This window comes from Natator depressus, chromosome 1, assembly GCF_965152275.1.
Source record: "Natator depressus isolate rNatDep1 chromosome 1, rNatDep2.hap1, whole genome shotgun sequence".
NCBI classification, from domain to species: domain Eukaryota; kingdom Metazoa; phylum Chordata; order Testudines; family Cheloniidae; genus Natator; species Natator depressus.
The window spans coordinates 237,234,640-237,258,340 of NC_134234.1; the positions used below are offsets into that span (position 1 = coordinate 237,234,640).

General features: G+C 45.6%; 1 protein-coding gene across 2 annotated transcripts in view; it reads left to right on the top strand.

The window, feature by feature from the left end:
- The window catches only part of MICAL3 (microtubule associated monooxygenase, calponin and LIM domain containing 3), a 242,634-nt gene that overhangs the window by 50,954 nt on the left and 167,979 nt on the right, over positions 1–23,701 (top strand). For both annotated transcript variants that reach the window (XM_074938661.1, XM_074938669.1), the window contains exon 2: positions 23,226–23,609. In XM_074938661.1, coding sequence (XP_074794762.1) covers positions 23,346–23,609 — 264 coding nt within the window. In that variant the 5' untranslated portion in view covers positions 23,226–23,345. The remainder of the gene's footprint in view (positions 1–23,225; positions 23,610–23,701) is intronic.

The window sequence follows — 23,701 nt, forward strand, 5'->3', positions numbered from 1 at the left end:
TGTTGCCACGGGACAGCTGTTCTTAGATTTGTGAAAACTAGTTGATCTATTAAGTTCTTTCTATCACCATAATAGAAAACACTATCTGCACTGGCACTGTTTTGGCAGTCTGAAAAGCCAAGGATGGATATTGAGAGTGAATTATTCTCTCCACAGCAGAGTTGCTGCTTCTAGGTGTGATTTAGGAAACATTGCAAGCTTCCCTTTGCTCCCTGTACTGTACTATGCTTGTTCTTTGTCTTGTGGATTTGTCTTTTTTCAGTCGCTAGCCTCAAACTAACCAAAAAAAAAAGTATTAATTAGTAAATTTTCTTAAGTTTTGAAAACTGAAAATTCACATGGTCATAATGATCCATAAGCTGTATCTTGTGACTTATTAATATGCAACTTGGCTCATTTTGATCTCCTAGTGAGGCATGTTTAGTGTTATAAATGTAAGCTCTGAAATTTTTGTAAACAGCGTTTTGTCTCATTACAAGTGATTTAGCTCAGACTTCCAAGGAGTATTGAAACTGATAATTTGTCTGAATTTAGTGGTAGTAAGAGAAGAAGGCAAGTTTTAAAATTTAAACGTTTCCCTTCCTCCCAAAGATTTCACGATGATGGAGTTTAACCAGTTATTGTCTCCAAAAATACCTGGCGGCTGTTGATGTTAGCTATCTCTTGGGGTGAGGAAGGGATTGACTTTTTGAGTTCTGTGCTAAGGTGGCACCAGGCATTTTCCTGGTGGCAGATATACAAATGCCCGTGTAGTCACAATGTGGATGAATGAAAATACAAAGGTACTTCATGCAAATAATTAAAAAATTGTTTTTTAAATAACACAGGTTTTGATACAAGTCAGCTAATTCTAAATTCAGACTGGTGCTCCTTCTCTATACCCAAAGCAATGAGACTAGATTGTAAATTATAAACCTGGTAAAATTAAATCCAAGATGTTTAAATTACACAAGCGAAAACTAACATCTTAACCCAGATACTCAATGTTTGTAAATGTAATGGAACACCCAAGCCAATTCTCAGAATTAAATTTTGTCAAAAAAAACAACTTGCTTCAGATGGTTTGTGCCAAGCTTTGGTGTGAATACAGTCCCTGACAATGATCACAGCACTGACTAAAATCTCAACTTTCGGTACACCAGTACTGTTAGCAGGACTGTAATATGGGGCGAAAGCAAACTTGTCTTAGAAAAACAGAGTCCCAATCCTCCTCCAGGTTCCTCTGGATGACAGTGTAGCATTCACAGCTGGACTAGGTCAGGTTCTGCTTACCTCCTAAAGATTCAGTGCTAATTTTCCTAATCCCAAGCATGTGTGTGTCGGGGTGGATGTAGCTGGTTTTGAAACACATAGGAAAATAGTCATGTTTCTGTAGGTCACAAATTTTATATTAAATTTTCATAAATCAGCTTCCTCCAAAAACATGACATGAGTACTCAAAATGCAAACCTGTACAGAACAACATAAAGTACTATGACTTCATTGCTACAGCTTCCATAAGCCTCCAATAGCCATTTTATGGTCAGACTTGAACACCACATAGGTGACCATCACATTCTCAGAGTGGAAAGGCTATATAACAGGTAAACATAGACAAGTCTTATCCAATCCCTTTTCTGAGTCCTGAGTCCCCTTAAAGTTGAGTCTGTAACTTGATTGTTCTTCTTTGAGTGATTGCTCATATCGATTCCAATTAGGTGTGTGCGCGCCGCATGCACAGTTATCGGAAAGTTTTTCCCTTAGCAGCTCCCATCGGGTAGGCTGTGGCACCTTCATGGTGCTGAATATATGCCCCTGCCGACCCAGCCCCTCCTCAGTTCCTTATTACCACCAGTGACGGTTGTTGGAACTGTGGTCACTTGCATAGCAAGTACTTCCCTTAGCATATCTTGTAGTTGTAGTTCTAGTTCACAGCTATAGTTGTATATAGTTGATAAGGTTCAGGAGTGGGTTTTTTCCGCAAACCCTAACACCTCCCTTGGGTTCTGGGGCATGGCTCGGCCCCAAGGGTTTAAGCCCTGCGGAACCTGCAACAAACCTATGCCAACAGGTGACCCCCACGACTCATGCCTGAAGTGTCTGGGGGAGGTGCACCAGACAGAGGTGCAAAATCTGCAGAGCTTTCTGCTCCAGGACGAAAAAGGAGTGAGACTTCCATCTTAAACAACTCCTGATGGAATCTGCTCTTCATCCCCAGTCTGCCGCGGATCATCAGGACCAGGCACTGATGATCCGCGGCAGACTGGGGATGAAGAGCAGATTCCATCAGGAGTTGTTTAAGATGGAAGTCTCACTCCTTTTTCGTCCTGGAGCAGAAAGCTCTGCAGATTTTGCACCTCTGAGTTCATCCGTATGGACACGGTGCCAAGGAAGGACTCTGGCTTAAGATCTTCGGCACTGGCACTCCCCGGCACCGCAGGCTGTGGAGACGGCCTCGCAACACACCCATTCACCGGTGCCACACAAACGGCACAGGAAGATGGACAGAGATTGTTCCCCTGTGTTGAAGACAGCGGTGCCGGCAGGCGCGACAGCAGTGCGTCCTATGCAGGAGTACTCGGTGTCCAGAGCACAGGAGTCAGTGCCATCGACTTCAGTTCCCCAGAGGGGACCGCCGAGTCCAGCACACAGTGTCAAGTGGAGGAGTTAGAGCTGCCCTACACCCTGGTCACTTTCGAAGCTGCTAGGGATCTGATGGCCATGATGGCACCTCAACCCCCCCACAATCAGAGACAAGCCTCCGGTGCCTCAACAACCGGCTCTGTCTAGAGGAAAGCCAGCCATGATGCAGCGGTCTCCCTCTCCAGTTCAGCACAGCTCTCGATCGCTGTCGTCAAGGCACTGCTCACCAGCACCAGGTTCCGGGCAGGGTTCTCCAACACCAATGGGGCGACTATCTCCTTCCCCGGCACCAAGGGTGGAGCAGCACTGGTCCCCAGCACTGACGGAGTGGCACCAGTTGCCCAAACCGTTAACTCGGCGCCAGTTTCCCACACTGTCAACTCAGCACCGGTCCCTGGTACGCTACCCATCGGCACCACCGTGGTCATCATGGTCAAGGTCGGTCTCGTCGGACTCTGATGGGGACTCCTTTTACTCCTGGCGCAGCTGGTACAGTTCCGACAGGTGCCGAAGTGAGGCAGGAGTGGTACCCTTGCATCCCCAGTAACAGCCACCTGTACAGTGGCCCTTTTTTTTTTTAATCCCCGGGACTTACCATCAGGCTCAGGGGTCCTTTTGCAGGGGCTCACGGTCAGTGGCCTCAGAGACCGGAGTGCCCCTACTGCCTAAGGACTGACCTACGCCACAGGGATCTGAGACGATGTGGGCTCAAGGCCCACTGCCCGGCCAGGCCACCGCCGAGATTACATCGGCACAAGGCCCGCCGCCCAGCCAGGCCACTGCCACCGTGACAACAGTTGGCACAGGGGCCCCCGGCACTGATCAGGAGAAGGTCAGAGAGCTGGAGGGTCAGAAGGACCCTGTGCCGCCTCCTGGCTTCGTCATCCTCGTCCCCAGACGAAGTGGTGGCAGGTGCATCTACCTCAGGTCCGTCCCCTGTAGACCAACACCTACTGCGGAGGATCGCCCACAACATGAGGTTGCAGGCGGAGGAAACAGTGAAACCTGAGGACCCATGGTGGACATCTTGGCACCAGAGGGGCCATACAGGATAACTCTGCCCCGATAAAAACAATTCAGAGCAACATTTAAGACTCTATGGCAGACCCCTGCATCTATCCCGCCTATCGCTAAAGGAGTTGAGCAGAAGTACTTCGTACCCTCAAAAGGGTACTGTCAAGGTTCCTTCCCCACTCTGAACTCTAGGGTACAGATGTGGGGACCTGCATGAAAACCTAAGCTAGTAAAAGTAAGCTTAGGAGGTTAAAACTTCCCCAAGGTACAAATTAATTTTACCCTTTGCCCTTGGATTTCCACTGCCACCACCAAACTTTATCTGGGTTTACTGGGAAACGTAGTTTGGACACGTCTTTCCCCACAAAATCCTCCCAACCCTTGCACCCCACTTCCTGGGGAAGGTTTGGTAAAAATCCTCACCAATTTGCATAGGTGACCACAGACCCAAACCCTTGGATCTTAGAACAATGAAAAAGCATTCAGTTTTCTTACAAGAAGACTTTTAATAGAAGTAAAGGAATCACCTCTGTAAAATCAGGATGGTAGATACCTTACAGGGTAATTAGATTCAAAACATAGAGAATCCCTCTAGGAAAAACCTTAAGTTACAAAAAAGACACACAGACAGAAAGTGTCATTCTATTCAGCACAGTTCTTTTCTCAGCCATTTAAAGAAATCATAATCTAACACATACCTAGCTAGATTACTTACTAAAAGTTCTAAGACTCCATTCCTGTTCTGTCCCCGGCAAAAGCAGCATACAGACAGACACAGACCCTTTGTTTTTCTCCCTCCTGCCAGCTTTTGAAAGTATCTCCTCTCCTCATTGGTCATTTTGGTCAGGTGCCAGCGAGGTTACCTTTAGCTTCTTAACCCTTTACAGGTGAGAGGATTTTTCCTCTAGCCAGGAGGGATTTTAAAGGGGTTTACCCTTCCCTTTATATTTATGACAGGTATGAGTACCTATTCTTGTACCCACAGCTATACTCCCTTGTAGTGACCGCAGTTAATGAGACGGAGAGACGGGCAGCAGGGACCAACTCCCAAGTCGAAGGAGTTGAAGCGAATGGACCTTTTCGGCAGAAAGGTCTACTCAAGGAGAGGCCTGCAGCTGAGGATAGCAAACCAACAAGCTATCCTCAGCAGATACAACTTCAACTTGTGGATCTCCATGTTGAAGTTTAAGGAGCTGATTCCACGAGACTCCAGAGCTGAGTTTGCGGCTATTATTGATGAAGGAAAGGCGGTGGCATGGACCTCTCTGCAGGTCTCACTAGATGCTGTGGATTCTGCCGCCCACACCCTTTCCTCTGGAACAGCCATGAGGAGGGGCTCGTGGTTTCAAGTGTCCAGGTTGCCACCTGAAGTGTAGCAAACCCTGCAGGACTTGCCGTTTGATGGGGCAGGGTTGTTCTCTGAGCAAACGGACTCCTGGCTGCACAGCCTAAAAGTCTCCCAGGCGACTATGAAATTGCCGGGTATGCACATCACGGTAACCCAACGCAAACCTTTCAAGCTGCAACCATAGCAGCAACGCCCCTATCCTCCTTGGCCGAGGCAGGACTTTTACAGGCACAGAGACAGGAATGTCAGGCGCAAGCCTTCCCATCCCCCACCCAGCTAGGGCCAGGGCTCGAGCCATTGTCAGGCTCAAAGCAGGCCTGAATTTGCGCCCGAGGACGGCGAACCTGCTTCAACCAGATCCTTCCCCGTTTCATAAACTATCTATCCCACTTCTACTGTGCTTGGTCTCAAATAACATCAGACCACTGGGTTCTTTGCATGGTAGAAGTGGGATATTCTCTCCAATTGTGCTCCTCCTCTCCCTCCCACACCCTTCCCCATCCCTCTTCAGGAATCCTTCTCATGAGCAACTCCTTATTCAGTGGGTGCGGATGTTCCTCGCCATAGGAGCGGTGAAGGAGGTTCCTCAGGGGCAAGGGATTCTATTCCCAATACTTCCTAATCCCCAAAGCCAAGGGGGAAGGGACCTGCGAGAATTCAACAAATTCTTGGTAAAGTTGAAGTTCCACATGGTCTCCCTGAGTACAATTATCCCTTCTCTGGATCCAGGAGATTGGTACGCCACCCTTGACATGAAAGATGTGTACTTCCACATAGCTATTCGGCCTGCACACAGACTATACCTAAGGTTTGTAGTCGACCACAAAAATTGCCAGTTTACGGTCCTCTCCTTTGGCCTGTTAACAGCCCCCCGAGTGTTCAACAAGTGCCTGTCGGTCATAGCTGCCTTCGTCCGAAGGAGGCAAGTGCAGGTATATCCCTAACTCGACGACCTGCTGCTCAGGGGGCCCCTGCTCCAGGGAACAGGTGGTGTGTCAGGTCCGTTTGATCAGATCCACTTTTGAGACACTGGGTCTCCTCAGCAACGTGAACAAGTCAACCTTGTCACCATCTTAAAGAATAGAGTTTATTGGGGCGGTATTGGACTCGGTACAGGCAAGAGCGTTTCTGCCACAGGCCCGATTTCCAGGTGATGACTGACATTATTCAAGGCCTTGGGAGATACCTGACCACTACAGCAAGGGGATGTCAGAGTGTTCTTGGCCACATAGTAGCCTGCACTTACGTAGTCCAGCATGCCAGACTGAGACTCGGATCCCTCGAGGCATAACTCGCTTTGGCCTATCGCCTGGGCTGCAACAGCCTGGACTCAGTGGTCGCTGTGCCTCAAGGAGTGCTTGAGTCCTTCCAATGGTGGTTCGACCCTCAGGCAGTGTGCGAGGGAGTCCCCTTCAACAGCCTCCAGCCCTCCTTGTCCCTGGTAATGGACACATCAGCTCTGGGATGGGGAGCACACTTGGGAGACCTCCAAACGCGGGGCCAGTGGTCACAGGACGAGCTCATTCCATACCAATATCAAAGAGCTGAGGGCGGTGCAGCTAGCATGTCAAACCTTTCAGGCCCAATTACAAGGACAGTGCATAGCACCACCATCATGTTTTACATCAACAAGCAGGGTGGAGCCCATTCCTCTCCCCTGTGTTGGGAAGCCCTCTGGCTGTGGGAGTTTTGCATAGCCCACTCTCTTCACCTGGAAGCATCCTATCTCCCAGGAATTCAGAACGTACTGGCGGACCACCTCAGCAGGTCCTTCTGCAAATATGTGTGGTCCATCTGCCCGGATGTCATACACTCCATCTTCCAAAGGAGGGGGTGTCCTCGGGTCGACCTTTTCGCCACCTGGAGCAACAGAAAGTGCCCAATGTTCTGCTCCTTCCAGAAACACAGCCCAGGCTCGATCATGGACGCATTCCTGCTACCCTAGGGAGACCGGCTGTTGTATGTCTTTCCCCTGATCCCCCTTGTGCTCAAGGTCCATAGAGACAGGGTGGAGTTAATTCTGGTGCCAGCAGCATGGCCTTGACAACATTGGTACACCACGCTCCTGGAGCTGTCAGTGGGTGCCCTGATCACATTGCCACTCCTCCCGAACCTGATCACTCAGGACCATGGTTGTCTTCATCACCCCGACCTCCAGTCCCTCCATCTCACAGCCTGGAAGCTTCATGGCTAAGCCCCATGGAGCTTCTGTGCTCGAAACCGGTAAGAGAAGTCCTATTCGGCTGCAGAAAACTCTCCACTAGGGCCACATACCTAGCAAAATGGAAAAGGTTCACATTCTGGTGTGCTTAGCATCACACACCTCCATTCCAGGCACCCATACCACTCATCCTGGAATACCTCCTGCACCTGAAACAGCAGTCTCACAGCATCATCCATCAAGGTGCATCTTGCAGCCATTTTGGCCTTCCACCCAGGAGTGGCTGGGCGTTCAATCTTTGCCAACCCTATGGTTGCCCGTTTCCTCAAGGGCCTGGAGCCGTTATACCCACAAATTAGACGACTCCTCCCTGTGTGGGACCTTAATCGGGTTCTCTCCAGGCTAATGGGGGCCTCCTTTTTGAGCCACTGGCAACTTGCTCCCTTCTTTACCGGTCATGGAAGGTTGTCTTTCTGATCGCCATTACCTCAGCAAGGAGGGTGTTGGAGTTAAAGGCCCTCACTTCCAACCCTCCCCTCCCCCCCCCCCCCCCCCCAGTTTTCCATAAGGACAAGGTACAACTCAGACCTCACCCAGCCTTCCTTCCAAAGGTGGTGTCACACTTTCACAACAACCAGGACATTTTTTTTGATGGTCTTCTTCCCTAAGCCTCACACTAGTATCCGAGAACAGAGGCTTCACTCACTAGATGTTTGACGAGCGCTAGCCTTTTATATCCAGTGCACAAAGCCATTCCGAATTTGAACCAGCTGTTGCTGGCGGTTACAGACTGGATGAAAGAGCTCCCGGTCTCATCTCAGAGGATTTCATAGTGGATCGCATCCAGATGTGCTATGAACTAGCCACGGTTCCAGCCCTAGCCATTATGGCACACTCCACAAGGGTGTAGGCTTCTTTGGGGGCATTCCTGGCCCAGGTTCCAATACAAGAGATCTGCAGGGCAGCAACGTAGTCCTCGGTACATATGTTCACCTCTCATTATGCCATCATCCAACATGCCAGGAATGATGCAGCATTCGGCAGAGCAGTGCTTCAGTCAGCAATTCCATAACTCTGACCTCACCACCTAGGTAGGTGTCACCTAATTGGAGTCACCTAATTGGAATGGATATGAGCAATCACTCAAAGAAAAAAGTTACACATCTTCCTAGAACTGTTGTTCTTTGAGATGCGTTGCTCATATCCATTCCAACACCTACCTTCCTACCCCTCTGCCAGAATAGCCAGCAAAAGGAATTGAAGAGCGGCCAGGTCAGCGGGGGCATAAATTCAGCGCCATGAAGGCGCCACTCCAGGGGTCTCCACGGCCGATCCAACAGAAGCTGCTAAGGGAAAATCTTTCCGATGACCGTGCGCGCGGTGTGAGCACACCTAATTGGAATGGATATGAGCTGCACATCTTGAAGAACAACAGTTATGAGAATGTGAATAACTGTTTGTTTTTTCCAGCTGTTGAACTAAATGCATGCCATCAGCTTCAACATAATTGATCATGTTCCCAAGAGGGCACTGCAGCCAACCTTGTCACTGTAGGGATTCCCCTTTTAGCAGTCAATGAAATCTTTCCTAGTACATTTTTTTTCGGTCACAGTAACAGTTCATTTCCCTACTAGTGTGTATCGTGTAATTTCACTAGATGTGGCATTATTTTCCTTCTATATTGTCTGCAAAGTCAGCTTTCCTACTTAACCTGCTGCTTGCTTTTACAATCATGCTTCCTCTACACAGCTTCCCTCTAAGCAACATCTTCCTTCCTTCCTTCCTCCAGCAAATTAAGCACCTGGGGAAGGTACAATAGCTGTCTGCCCTTCATGATTAACCAGAATCAGCCTCCCACCCCAATGATGAACTTCACTTCCATGAACCTCTCTTTACATTACAGGATTGGATTTATTTTGGTATTTTAAGACTTCATATTACCAAGCTGCTATTTAGTTACACCAAAATTGAGCCAAAAGTTCTTAATGATTTGCTTCTGCAGGTCCATACTGTTTGGGTCTTGGTGAGTGCCTTGCAGTGTAGCTTTGCAGAGATATAATGTTTCAAGAACTCAATTTATAGGTACGTCATTGTCCTTTCTGTTTGTATTGTGCAGCAGTAGGACATTTCCTCTCTGTCTTGCAATGTTGACAGCATGGAGAATGACAGAATAATCTCTGGTTTAGGCTGTTTAGAACTGTCTATTTAAAACCTTGCAGTTAATTTGACATCTGAATAGCTGTTCGCTGTGGCCCCATAGGTCATTTTCCTTTTTACCTCTGTCAATCCCTGAATGTCATTTATCTTACTAGTGTGAAATAACTCCCACCAAAACCACAATTTGGAAGCTTATTTTAATAATGCAACTTCGGTTTTACAAGAGTTACAATTCATCCCAAAGTCAGTGTGCACGGAAGGTGTTCTGGTGTGGTTTCAGGGGAGAGGTAGTGGTTTTTGTTCAGTTCTGTTGAATCCAGTCCTTGCCTTGGTCTAGTGCTTGCCTTTGTTTTGGAGGGTTGACCACAGAATGATAGAGAGGATTTAGGACGTGGTATTTATAACTCTCGCTAGCAGGAGCTGTGTGTGTGTGTGTGTGTGTGTGTGTGTGTGTGTGTGTGTTCTTTATTCTGTCTGCTGCCTAGCAGTCTTGCATGTTCTGTTCTTCATGGGTTAATCTTTGTTTTATTATGGCTTCATGTACCACCATGCTTGGCAATAAACAGTTCATCTTGTATCCAGGAGAGAGAGAAGGGAATTTGAAAAGCTTGGTTACATGAATATAGGGAAAAGAAAGTGACCTGCCCATTTTGGCTCTTCTGACTTTCCCTTTTAGGATGCTGTGACCTTCTCTCTGCTTTGAGCTGAGCCCATCTCCTCCCTATCATTTTCAGCCGTTACACTAAACATAGTCTGTGCAGGGGGTAGAAATGCAAATCTTGCTGCTGCAGTGGGTATTGTGCTGCTGTGTTAAAGGATTACATTTATTTGGCTCTTGGATCTGCATTTTGACCCACTCCTATCTACTTTTGCCACTCAGGCAGGTTTTGTTGACTTCCTGAAACAGCCTAAGATAGAAGAGATGAGAGAAATTGAGGTTTATTTTTCCAAATAGGTCACTTATTTCTTATGCACCATAACATGCTAGTCAGGGCAGAGCTAATGGCATGGCAGGCTGACAGTTTGACATGGCCCTGGCACGGTTAGTAGTGGCTTACGTTGCTGAGCGTGGCCCAGTTGGAACAAACTGATTTTTCTTTTCTTTTCATGCACGTGCACTCTTTTCCCTGGCTGGAATTTGACCTCCGTGTTTGGAGGAAGGAACCAAAAGAGGAGCAAACCTGTTGTAAGCCAGAAGTTTGTCTTCCATGCTAAATCCTCGGGGTTACTTTGTTTGCATGGGGAGGGGATATTTTTCAAGTTTTATTCCCCTGTCTGGTGGAAAAGCTGGTGCTCTTGGATCTCCTTCTGCTCATGCCACTGTCTCTCCTTGAAATTTACTCTGTGTCTTTTATCAAAGAGCAGTGCTTGTAGAAGCCTTCCGTACAGAGCTTCTTGGAGCTCAGGTAAGGATTTCCCTGCACCTCTGAGTAGGGTTACCACTACAACCCCAACTACAAGGCAACTCTGCAAATCCCCCACCTCCCTTCCCCCCCCCCCTCAACAGCCACTTATAGTATCTAGAGCAGTGGTTCTCAACCCACAGGCTGCATGCGACCCAATCAGCACATGGCTGTGGTCCATGTGGCATCCTCAGGGCCATGCGGGTAGTGTATATATTGTGTGTATGCGGCCCACATAACACAGATAGCTGCATATGCAGCCCACAAGGGTAAATAGATTGAGAACCACTGATCTCGAGAGTGGTAACATAACATTGTATGTCTCCTCACTCTCCCATGACTCAAACCCTCTCTCTCTCTCACATCTGTGATGCACTTGCGTGTTGGTGGGCAGACAGCTGCTGCATTTTGAACAGTTTTGATTTATTATCACTTAAACTGTGGAAATGGGAATGCTGCAGCATTTTTAGCTGGACACAGAAAATTTTAACATTAGATATCCCGGTGTATTGTGATAATTCAAATCTTTAGACCCATGTTTAAAAAAAAAACAAACAAACCCTGACAGATTAAATTATTTTTCTGGCAACTGGCAAATCCATAAAAAGAACCATCCAGGTTGGTCAGATACTGGCCAGGTTGTAACTGTACCCCTTGAAGTAGACTCATTTCTTGTTGGCCTTTATCCAAATGAGGATTGACTTAGAAGGGGAAGATAGAAAAGTCCTTGAGGTTGAAAAGCAATGACAGAAGCTTCTTGTATTCCTGCTAATAGATACAGATACTGCTGATCGTAGGATTACCACCTCGCCAGTATTCAACTGGCCTAATCAGTTTTTTTAAGGGATTTGCCAGAAAAATAATTTAATCTGCCAGGTTTTTTTTACATGGGTTTAAAGATTTGCATTATCACTACGATACACTGAGATATCTAATGTTAAAAGTTTGTGTCTAGTTAAAGATGCGCAGTGTTTCCACTTCCGCGGTTTAAGCGATAACAGATCAAAACTGTGCAAGAGAGGGTTTGAGTCATAAGAGAATGAGGAGAAGGGGAGGTTTGCAGATTTGCCTTGTGGTTGGGAGTTGGAATTGTGCGGGCTTGCCTTGTTGGGGAGCTGGGGGGGGTGGCTTTTTTTTTTTTGTTTGTTTGTTTGTTTTCTTTTTTTGCATTTCAAAGGTGGTAGCCCTAGCTGATTGGCATCCTTACATTTATGTTGGATTAAATCTTCATCCTCTGCTCCCCTCTTGACTTATTCATACCAACCATTTTCTCACAGGATCCAAGAGCATTAGCAGTGCTTGCTTCTGGAAATGATGGTTGCTGCCTTACTTCAGAAGCTGTGCATGCCAAAGCCTCAGGGGAGAAGAATAAGTAACACCCCCACTGCCACCTCTGTCCTTTGTAGCTGGTTTCCTAACAGATTTTCACTTGCTGTTGGCATTGAACTTGGTATCATCTTTGCTGAGAGAGGCATCTCTGCATACCCAGCAGTCACCTTGAGATGACTTGTTATCTGGCCAACTGAGGCTGGTTTCATTATCTAGTGGGAGCCAAATGTCCAGCCAAATGGGGAACATACAGCCCTGTTGCTATTTTTAAGCACGGTAATGGTATGCACAAGTGCTGTTAACCTATGAAATGGAGGTTTTCATCTCCAGACAGAAGTCCTGGTCCTACTCAGCTGTCAGCTCTCTACAGGAGTAATGATCTGGATTCTGTGGAGAGCAGTGAAGTGTTAAGGTATGCTTATCTGTGTGGGGACTGTCGCCATCTTTGACACTACAGAGAAACAAGTGCTCAATTCCACACAAACTTCTTGGAAATATAATGGGCATAATGTTGTATCATAACAGTCTTTTACCCAGGGCACCCTGAATAAAACATAAGATAGAAGCTCCCCTCCTGTGCCATGCTCACTTTTTCTCCCTTACTCATGAGGAGAGCTGGATAGTGATAGGATGAGACTTTGAAGGTTGTGTGGAGAGACAAATTTCTGTTACATTATGTTGCTGGGTTACTTGATTTGATCTTCAGTCAATTGACATGTCTGTTTGTTAGTGTGTTTTTTAAAAAACTGTTGGCTTTTATCCAAGTGAGGGCACCCAGAACTCCTATTTTAGAAGAGTAATAATTCAAATAAATAAGCAAATGGTTTAAGAATTAATACAAAATTAAGATTGTTTAGTATGCCATTAGGTTAAGAACTCAGATGCTATGGTGATGGGGGTGAGTATGTTGTTACAGAGAAAGGATGCTGTTCCTCTAAGAGAAAGGCAGGATGGAGATTCTGTCTCCAGGCAATACAATAAGTTATTGGAGGGAAATTAGCCTTGAGGCTGGCTCTAGAAAAGGAAAGACTTTCAAACACTGCAGAAAGGGGCCTAATAAAAGAACCAGTTTTGTGAGATATGGTTTGTGCTTAATTTGGTTTTTTTAGGCTAAGAAACTCCGTTTAATCTTCAATCCTTTGAGTTTTTGCCATTTAATCTGTGAGCTCTGGGATCTAGATGACTCTCTGCATAAGAGTCTAGATACATAACTATAACCCTGATTCTGATAAGATTCTCGATACATAGCATAGATTCGGATAAGATTCTAGATAAATAACTGTAACCCTGAAACTGAAGGTTATAGCCCCATCTTGAACCTGCCACTCAAGCACAATGGCCAGCCACTGAAACAGATATTCAAAGTTTACTGGAAAAAATCTTTCTCGCTCTCTTCGAATTGCACTCTGCATCCTGTTCAAGTTCTCTGCTCAATCAATACCATTCCTGCTGGTGTATGTACTGCTGCCCTCTGCTGTATATAATTAAATCTATTGAAGTGTTTGTGGATTGTGATGGTCTCCCTTTCTACAGGGACTGTCATACAAAGACAGTATAGTCCCTAATTCTTGTATGGAGATTCAAGTGATTAGAGGTCCACGTTTTATGGATTGGATTCCTGAGATATGTACATCATAATCCGTGTGTATGGTTTTGCTGGCAATTATGCCCATTTTTGAACCCATAGGTTCCCTGCCCTCCCAGATATTTTTTCCGAACAGAGCTGGGTTTTTTTATTTGTTATAAAAGCTCAAATGAAGTGGCTGTGTGGGGCGGAGGGAAATCTATAGAGCCCTCATGCCCACATGTTGGTTTGCTTTGGCAGCTTCTCTCCCAAATGCTGTTGCTGGTTCTGCAGTAAGGAATTTAGATTTCCAAACCTATAAACCCTTCTACCGACTAAATTCTGTCTTCCATAACAGAAACAGGAGGTGTTTCCTTTAAGTGATGTATTTGAGCTACTCAGAGCAATGTACTTCATCCCGATGCCCTAGCTTTTCATCACATGTGGTGGGGATATCATCAGTATCATACCACAACTGTTGTGTGTCCCCTGTCTGCCTGTTCCTTTTCTACCCACTCCCTTCCAGAAAGTTGCCTGCTTTTTTTTTCCCATCACCAGAACAGCTGAAAAGTTGGAAGCAGCACAAAGTGCTACAAAATTTGCTCATCTATAAGCAATTTATTTACATTTTGGGTGCAAGTGGTTGGGAACATTTTACGTTTAGGTATTGAGAATCTGGTATTCACCAAAACATGCTAGGGAGTGTGCCTCAGAATTTAAAAAAAATCCAGACTGTCACTTTTCTGGGATATGCAGTGGTGTAGTAGCTGTGTCAGTCCTAGGATGTTACAGAGACAAGGTGGGTGAGATAATATCTTTTAGTGGACCAACTTCTATTGTTGAGAGAGACACGCTTTCGAGCTACACAGAGCTCTTCTTGAGGTCTGGGAAAGGTACTTAGTGTCACAGCTAAATACAAGATTGCTAATGCTGACACAGATGGCTGAGTGTCTGAGCTTCATGCTTGTTGTGTTGAGACATCTCTTGATGCTGAGGGTGAAAATAGGTTTGATCATAGGTACCGACTAGAGCAGTGCTACTCAAAGTTGTGGTCCGCGGACCGATGCCAGTCTGCGAGCCATCAGCTGCCGGTCTGTGTGCACATTGGGGGAAAAAATTGCCAGTCCCCCACATCAGATAGCTTGAGAAGCACTGGATTAGAGCACCTATGGAAAAAAATTAGTGGGTGCTTAGCACCCACTGGCAGCCAGCTCCCTTCCTTCCCCTCAGCGCCTCCTGTCTGCCTGCGGCCCTGCTGATCAACTCCTCCCCCTCCCTCCCAGCACCTTCCATCCGCCAAGATCACCTGTTTTGCGGTGTGCAGAAGGCATGGGGGTGGGCGTGGGGACAGGGTGCGCTCGGAGGAGGCAGCGGAACTGGGAAGGAAGGAGCAAGGGCGGGAAGAGGTAGGGTGGGGACTTGGGTGGAGGCCGGACCTGGGGCAGGAAGAGGCAGAGTGGGGGCGGGAAGAGGTGGGGTAGAGGCTTGGGGGTGGAGATGGAGGTGGAGCAGGGGGTTGAGCATCCCTGGGGCCTGGAGGAAGCCAGCAACTGTGGGTTTGGTGATCTCAACCCAGTCCAGACAGTATAATTCTAGGCAATTATCAGTCTGTACTGAGATGTATATGGCAGGGCTAGCTGGAGTTGCTGCAGGGTAGAACTGAAGCATGCTGACGGAGCTGTGTGTGGCAAAAGAGAAGCTTGTGTAACGCCTGCCTGCCCTATGTCAGGTTAGAAATTTCTAAATTTCATAATAAATTTTATTGCTCTTCAAAAAGTATGTAGGTGCAGTATTTATATGATACTTATATGAAGTTGCAGCTGTTTTTACCATCTTTCCTGTTTGGCTTTCCTGGGTCACAGTCACCCCTTGGCTCTGACAGAGGTGTAAGCTGATCTTGAGTTTTTTTATTTGTATTAAAACCACATTCTGTGTGGTTCTTATTAGCCAGTTAACTTGCTCTTTTGAGGTTCTTTTAGCATCTAGACTATACTATAATGTAACCTCTGATTGCCTGTTGCCAAACTGCTGCCCTGGATTTTTTTTTTTTTCTTTCAGGATGCTGGTAGAAAATCCAGTCCTCAAAGGACTTAGATTACCATACTGCTGGAGTCCCCATACGCTGTCCACAGCTTCCAGGCTGTATGCCCTTTGCATTCTTTACTAAGAGTCAGAACAATTCTTCATTCTTTAGTGTTCAGTTTTTAAAAAAAAAAAAAACCTCTCTTCTCCACCGCAAGCATACCCTCCCGGTGGTGTATCATGCTGGCCCAACAGAGATATAACTAATCTGTATCCTGTACTGTGTTCCAAAGCTGGTGAGGTCTGCTGTGCAGGAAATACTGATCCTCAATGGGAGTCATAGCTGGGTCCTCCCAAAGAGAACATATTGTTTTTGTCATATGAAAGTGTCCATTCCAGCCATTTTTCAGAGACCTCCTTTAAACCAGAGCTGTCAATGAATTATAGGATAGCTATGGAGGAATTCTAGGAATGTCCATCTTGTAGGATCTCCTAGGATGGTGTCTAAGCCTGGCACTATGTTTCAGTGGGTCTACATGTGAAATGAAGTGGTAAGACATACTCAGTGCATTTGTGTGCAGAAACACCCAGCTGTTCCACCCTGTCTCACCTGATTCAGTATTGAAGACTAACATTTATGTATCTCTGCCTACTATGGTGTGACATGATTGTAGATTGACCTGAAAAGGGGTGTGTTGTACACATGGAGTATCACCCCTTCCCGTAAGGAATAGGACTGGGGAAAATTACAGTAGTCTTTAGGGAAATCTTTTCAGGATGATGAGAGACTATTGCAGAGGTCCCCAAACCTAGGGAGCACAGAAGAACATTTGGGGAGGGGGAGTAGCAGGGCCTGGTCCAGCTCCGACCCTGTCCAGCCTTAGCCCCCTGACTACGGCACAGCAGTGGCTCTGCACCCGGCCCCAGCCTCAGCCCCTGGCTGCAGCTCCATTCCCAGACCTGCTCCCAACCGCAGACCTGCTCTCAGCCTCAGCACCCTTACCCCTGTCCGCATCCTCCCCCTCCGGTAGCCACAGCCTGGCCCCGGGGTGGACGTGGACAGGAGTAAGGGGCGGGGCACAACCCTGAAAAGTTTGGGGACCACTGATCTAGTGGAATAGCAGTGCTGAAAGGTTCCATGGCAGTTGATCAGAAAGAAGGAATGAAATTGCAGTATTGGGGGTAGTGGTGAAGAAGCGGGGGCAAGGGAAGTGCCCCATATCTTTGGGGAAATAAAAGTCTGAGAGAAAAGAGGGGTGATGCTCCAGGAAGTTTGGGCAGAAACTGGCACTGTATGGGAGCAACTGAGTGCACCAAGTCATATCCACTGCAATGGCTGGAGTCCATCATGAATGGAGGGGTTTACTCCAGGGAGGTACGATGTAAAGATTGATTGGATATAAAGTTTATCTCAGAACAGCAGACAGGTGGTAGAGCTGCTTCATGTTATTTACTCTGTACCTTAATTTATACAACTGTAAAATGGGGTTATTGGTGCTTACCCGGATTTGAAGAATGTTTTGGCTAATGAATGCTACATAAGTCTCTTGTTAATATTTTCACTGCATTAGTTGGGATGTTGGGATTTTTCCCTGCTCCCAGGAAACATCTCTTGAGGATGTGGGGCAATAGGCAGGGATTCTACCTGTCAAACTGTAAATGCCTTTGGCATCCCTCTTCTTATACTTCTAGAGCCTGTTTCATTTAGGGGAGTATTGCTCACTTCACCTTATTGGAATATAATGTATGTTGACTGCCACACTCCAAAGATCAGTTTGGTCGGGCATTCCCCCTCTCTGTACTGAGGGAGCATTTTCTTCCTTGAGTAATGAAATTCCTCTGCTGTTGTGCCATCGATGCAGCATACCTTGTGCTTTGAAGTGTGGTGACAGTGCCAGGATGTGAGGCCCTTAAAGAACAAAAGACTGGTCTTGATTTTAAAGTGGTGGTTCTACCAGAGTCCTTAATTGCCCGAGGTGAGGATTTCTGCTCTCAGGGGAGCCGCCAATCAATGGAACTCAGCATCATTGTACCCTGTGAACGGGTGCCACACTTGCTGGGTGAAACGATAGATGTCAGGTCATTCGGGCTGGGCTCATTCCTTTCCTCCTGAAGCTGGTCTTGTATTATACCAGCTTTCCACATCTCTTACTATTCCCTTATAATCTTAAAAGGAGAGAGAAAAAGTGAACAGATACATTATATCCGTCTAGCTTCTCTCTTTCATTCTTCCTTGAATGGATAAATGCTGCCGCTGGGCAGTCCTGTATTATGAGCATTTTGTGACTCATGGAAACTGGTTAAAATGAACCCTGAATTAAAAAATTCTTAACTTTGATGACTAAGTTGAGCAACTCTGTCTTGCTGAAGGGAATCCTGACTCACCACTCAGCCGTTTGAGCTAATCTAGGGTGATCAGGTGTCCCGATTTTATAGGGACAGTCCTGATATTTGGGATCTTTTTCTTATATAGGTGCCAATTACCCCCCCCACTCCCGTCCTGATTTTTCACACTTACTATCTGGTCACCCTATTCTAATCAAACTGTAGAACAGTGGTTCTCAACCAGGGGTCCAGGGCCCCCTGGGGGGCCATGAGCAGGTTTCATGGGGTCTGCCAAGGAGGGCCAGTGTTACACGCTGGGGCCCAGGGCAGAAAGTCTGAGCCCTGCCACACAGGACTGAAGCCAGGGCCCTGAGCCCCACCACCCAGGGCTGAAGCAGAGGCCTGAGCAATTCAGTGTTGCAGGGCGCCCTTTGGTGTGGAGCCCTGGGCAACTGCCCTGCTTGCTACCCCTTGCCGGCCCTGACTTTTATATGCAGAAAAACAGTTGTTGTGGCACAGGTGGGCCATGGAGTTTTTATAGCATGGTGGGGAGGGATATGCTTCAGAAAGAGAAAAGGTTGAGAACCCCGGCTGTAGAAGAAGAAGAAAGCTGTCTATTTGTCTTTGTCCCCACTTAGGTGCACTCTTAATGTAGGGACTTCTGCTGTGGTCACAGGGTAACTAGGCTTGGAAGCATTAGATTTTTATCAGTCAATGTCAGTTAACATCAGTTTCACGGTGCGCACACACACAAACCAACAACAGTATTTCTATCCATAATAATCAAATTTTACAGTTAGGAAAAGTAAGAAAAATGCTGCTTGAGAATTTGAGACACTATCCTTAAATAACTCTCTGAAAGCCCCCTAATTTCATGCACATATGAAAATGTAAATCAATTAAAAATCAAGAAAAATGCTTAAAAATAGACAGAGCTTAATTTCAGAATTATGCCAGAATTATGAAAAAATAAAAGTTCTGCCAAGTCCTAAGGATAATGCAGTAGGAAGATGCAAAATAGCATTTTAGCTGAGTTCAGGGAGGTAATAATTGTCACAGTGAATCCGGACAACATCTCAATTCATTTTTCAGACACTTGCAGTGCTTATTTCAAGGCAACTGACATAGTGAATATAGAATCATATCATCGTAGAAAAGTAGGACTGGAAGGCACCTCAAGAGTAATCTAGTCCAGCTCCGTGCTCTGAGGTGGCACCAAGTATACCTAAACCATCCCTGGTGAACGGGGTAAAAACCTAAGATACCGTGGATATAGTATAAACTGATCCAAACCCTTCCATGCAGCCATTTTTGCAGTCACCAGTTCATACGTTCTCTTTCCTTTGGGGGCATTTATTTTAAATCTTTGTGGGTTTGGGGCGGGGGGATGTTTTCTTGAGATGCAGACTTGCTCCTTGTGAGCAGTTAATATGCACTGTTTTCCTTTAGGAAGAGCAGGTTCTCATTTGGGCAGCTTAGTTCCTTTATGGGCTATACCTCTCCCACCTGTGTTCCACCTTGGAGAATGCGTTCAGAGGATACAGATGGAAACCAAAACGCTTCAGCCCCTGCTGAACTTTTGGTTAGTTTATTAGAAGACAAACAGATCTAATGTCCAGTATGTTTTTCTGTCTGCTAAATTTTATGGAACGGAGGCAGATTTAAATAACATCTTAAAACATACTGTGCATGATGTTGGCGTTCTTCTCTCAGTTGTGGAGGGGAAGCAACAAACATTGCAGCTGCATCTTTGGTCCTCCTATCTCCCCATTTCTTGTCTGTATAATATGGGGCAAAAATAAGTGGGTTTTTTTTTTGTAACTCTAGTTATAGCCATCCATTTTGAATTTTGTTTTACAGCCTGATAGCTGGCCTTGCTCTCCAACCCAAAAGGCCTAGTAAATATCCATGTGTCATTTAGCATGAGTTGAATGTTCTGCAAAGGGGGCCATTTCTTTGATTCAATTTGTAATAAATAAAACATTGTTGGCATTAAAAGGAGCTTTTTGGCTGTTTGGAATAACAGTTTTATATTGGATTATATGAAGGATCCTCGCTTGTTCAGAAATTAAGTTCTGAGAGGTGTCTCGAGCTGATGCCTGTAAAGATCAAAGATTCGGAACATTCCTCTCTTGCCTCTTAACTTTTTTTGCTGGTTATGAAATCACAAGAACCTCAGAACGGATGAATATTGCTTGGAAGAAAAAAATGTTTGTTCTATCTAACGCTTTCCCAGTCACTTGCATGATCAAACTCCAAAGCCCACATCACCTCCAAGACCTCTTCCAACTTGCTAAATTGGACTTAAGAGCCAGGAGGGGAATGAGTTTTGCAGGCAACCCATTCTCTTACCATTTGCACATCTGTTCAAATGTTTATGCAACTTTGAAATTAACATTCTGTGGTGACTGTAGGGAGGAAACACCACCTGGAATCGTTCATAGTATGTTTGTTTTATTTTTGTTGGTTTCTTTTGTCCTGGCATGAGCAGGAGATCCTGAGCGTACTTGCAACCATTAGTCAGTGACAACCTCTTGCTATTGTTGTAAATAGAAACATGAGCCCTGTTCCTGCATGCACTTCATGGGCTTTGTCTTTCTTTCCCAATGCTTTAGTGTAGTAGCCAAGGAATGTGCAGAGCTTCTGAGTCAGCAATCAGCTGCCTGGAGACAAAACATGCAGGATACTGCCGACTTGCAGAAAAGCCAGAGACACATACTTATACCCTGGAAACCTGGCGAATACTTCTGCCTGTCCTTGCTTTGGCTCCTGTAGTCCCTGTGATCTCTGGCTTGTTGCCCTCAGATTTCAGGGGCTTCAGTTTTTTGCATTAAGAATGTAGAAATTGTGGCAGTGGGAGGTAAATGGAAATCCAGTGAAGCTACATGCAGAAAGAACAGCTGAATTTCTTCTTTAAGAATAAGTGGCTTACATATAGCCCTTTATAAAGTGGAGTGTGAGGAGTCCTGTATTCCCCTCCCTCCCCCAAATAGTTAATACACTACTTTGGTTAAGCTGTGTACAATGAGACAAACCTACAAAAGAAGGTCATGGCTTGGCAGAGTTTAAACACAAAGAAATAGATTCCTGGAACTGTAGCAGTTCTGCGTTTAACCCACAGGGAGACTCCACTGCAGGATCATCCTGCTGCATTTGTTTGGCGAAATAAAAATAGAGGCAGCATTAAGGAATGAATCCTGTGGTGGCTTGGATCTGGGTGCTTTAATAATACTCTGTAGACTAATGGACTTCTCTGCGAAATTGCCATTACCTGCAGGGGGGTTATGTCTCTTAATCTAGATTATTCATTATTGGGAAGCATTTTGTAAGTGAAAGGAAACCTGGATAACATTTAATGCAAGGATCACACTGAGTGTTAGGATCTTTGAGTAATGGTCAGTGACAAGTAGACACAACACAAAACAGAAGTTGTATGTTGCAGCTTTTAGCTAATTGCGGGGAGGGCTTACAGTTAGCGTTACATAGATGTAAACGAAGTAAGCAATCCAATAGGCTTAAAGCACAGTGTCTTCAACCCCTGGAAAAGTATGCCTTGAGAGCCACAGCCTGGAGAGTCTTTTCACTCTTGTGAAATGGGAATTAAGATTAAAAATAAGGAAGATTCGTCATTTCCATACCACTTAGTGGATGTTACTGATATGGCCATAACTCCTGGCAGCCAATCAGAGAAACCATTTCAATGCAGTAAAACAGTTGCACTACTGAAGTCCGAATCATGTAAACCCGCCACCATGCTCTGGATTCTGTAGGTGAAAACTTGTTTTTCTCAACCAAAAAGTAATTCTGTGTTGTGTAATGGGGTATCAGCCTACTCCGCCATTCCCAGCGCTGAGTATTCACTGTCATGTTGGTATATGATCCAACGTGCCCAAACAAACTGCTGCAGAGCTATGACCGATTGGGGCAGAGATATGAGCTGCAGAGATTTGACTTGGCTTCCTTTCTGGTGAGAATCTGAAAGATTTTTTTATCTGAATCCTTAGATTCCTTTTCTGCCCTAGCCTCCTTCCACCCTCTCCCCAAAAAACCAAAACAAACCTCTATTTTCAGTAGTATTCTAGGAGCTGCATTTTCACATTCTGTGCCAGTGCTTTGTTTCCTCTGCGGCTTTACCCATTCTATGCTGAAATGGCAAACAGCACTCTTTTCTCAGTGTGCAAGAGAATTTTTTTTATAGAAATAAAAGACAAAGTACTTTTTTTTTCTTTCAGCAAAAAACGCAAAGCTGCCTTTAATGAGTTCGTATAAAATGCTATACCCATTAAAGGGAAAAGTTAACAGTGATGATAATACAGCATCCAAATCGCTCCATCATATCGAGTTCCCGAAAAGCAATTAAGGCCAGAAGAATACCCACAGAGAGGCTAGACAGGGCAAAGTGAATGCCCTGGTATGATGGAGCAAGTACATCGGAGGCATCTTTTTCATTCTAATGATACTGATCTCCTTTGTAAAGCACTGTGAGATCTACTGATGAAATGAGTTAGATATTTCTATTTTTATTGTTGTCTTTTCTTCCTCAGGCATTTGGTTGCCATTTGCAGGTTAAACTTTCTTGGAGTGCAGTAGCCACCATTACTTTCCTTAGGTCGCTCTTTAACATTGCTGTGTTTGAGGCTTCTTCAGCCAGTAGCACCATCTTCAACATGCTTTTTCCTCTTCTTCAGGTGCTGTATGTAGAGATGCATGTCGCTTGTTGAACGAAAGAACCAGCATTGATTTTGCTGGCGAAATCCCAACTCTTGAAACTTTTTCCTTATGTTGGTGGTGCTGGTGCTTGTAAGAGGAGCTAGATGTAAGCACAGCTGTGTTATGGAGGTACTGGTCTTTCCACAGCTATGGTTATGTCTAGCTTTTCATTACAATTAAAAGCCTGATGGTTTTTGTTTTTTTGTTTTAACACTTCCTCCTCCCCTCCCCAGCTTCACCAAAATTTTATCCAATTCACTTCAAACTTCTGCCTATGCAGCACAAAAGAAACAATGTTTGGAAAACCTTGAGTGTGGGAGGGAATCAGACAAAGCATTCATGATTTGATGGTCTTAAAAAAAAAATCAGATGTTTAAATGTTTGAAAAACCGTTCTAAATTTTTTTTTGAATGTTTTCTCTCCATCAGCTTGGCTGAGAACCTCCAATTGTGAAGACCGTTGCCTTACTATTTATGGAAAGATTGAACTACTTTAGGTGGTCAAAGTTGTAACTCTAGAAACATGAGTAAAAATGCAAGTTCATTGACATTTCTCTCTGCTACTTTCTAGGTTAATAATGCTTGTGGGCTAGAGGTGAAAGTGGCTGGGCAGAGCAACATCAGGAAAGCCACCAGACTGGAAGAGCACAGCTGACCCCACACCAACTAGGGCAGCTGTTGAGTGGGAAGCATGGAGGAAAGCAGGAATGAGAAGGTGAACCAAGCCCACATTCTCTTCGACAGATTTGTCCAGGCCACAACCTGTAAGGGGACTCTGAAAGCTTTCCAAGAGCTTTGTGACTACCTAGAGCTAAAGCCCAAGGACTATCGTTCTTTCTATCATAAACTCAAGTCTAAGCTCAACTACTGGAAAGCCAAAGCCCTCTGGGCCAAGTTAGACAAGAGGGGCAGCCACAAAGACTACAAGAAGGGGAAAGCATGCGCCAACACGAAGGTAAGGAAAATGGGTCTCCAAGGAGCTTATGCACCTGAGCCAGTAATGATCTGCCTAACTTGATACTATGACTTGTCTGCAGAATATGCAAG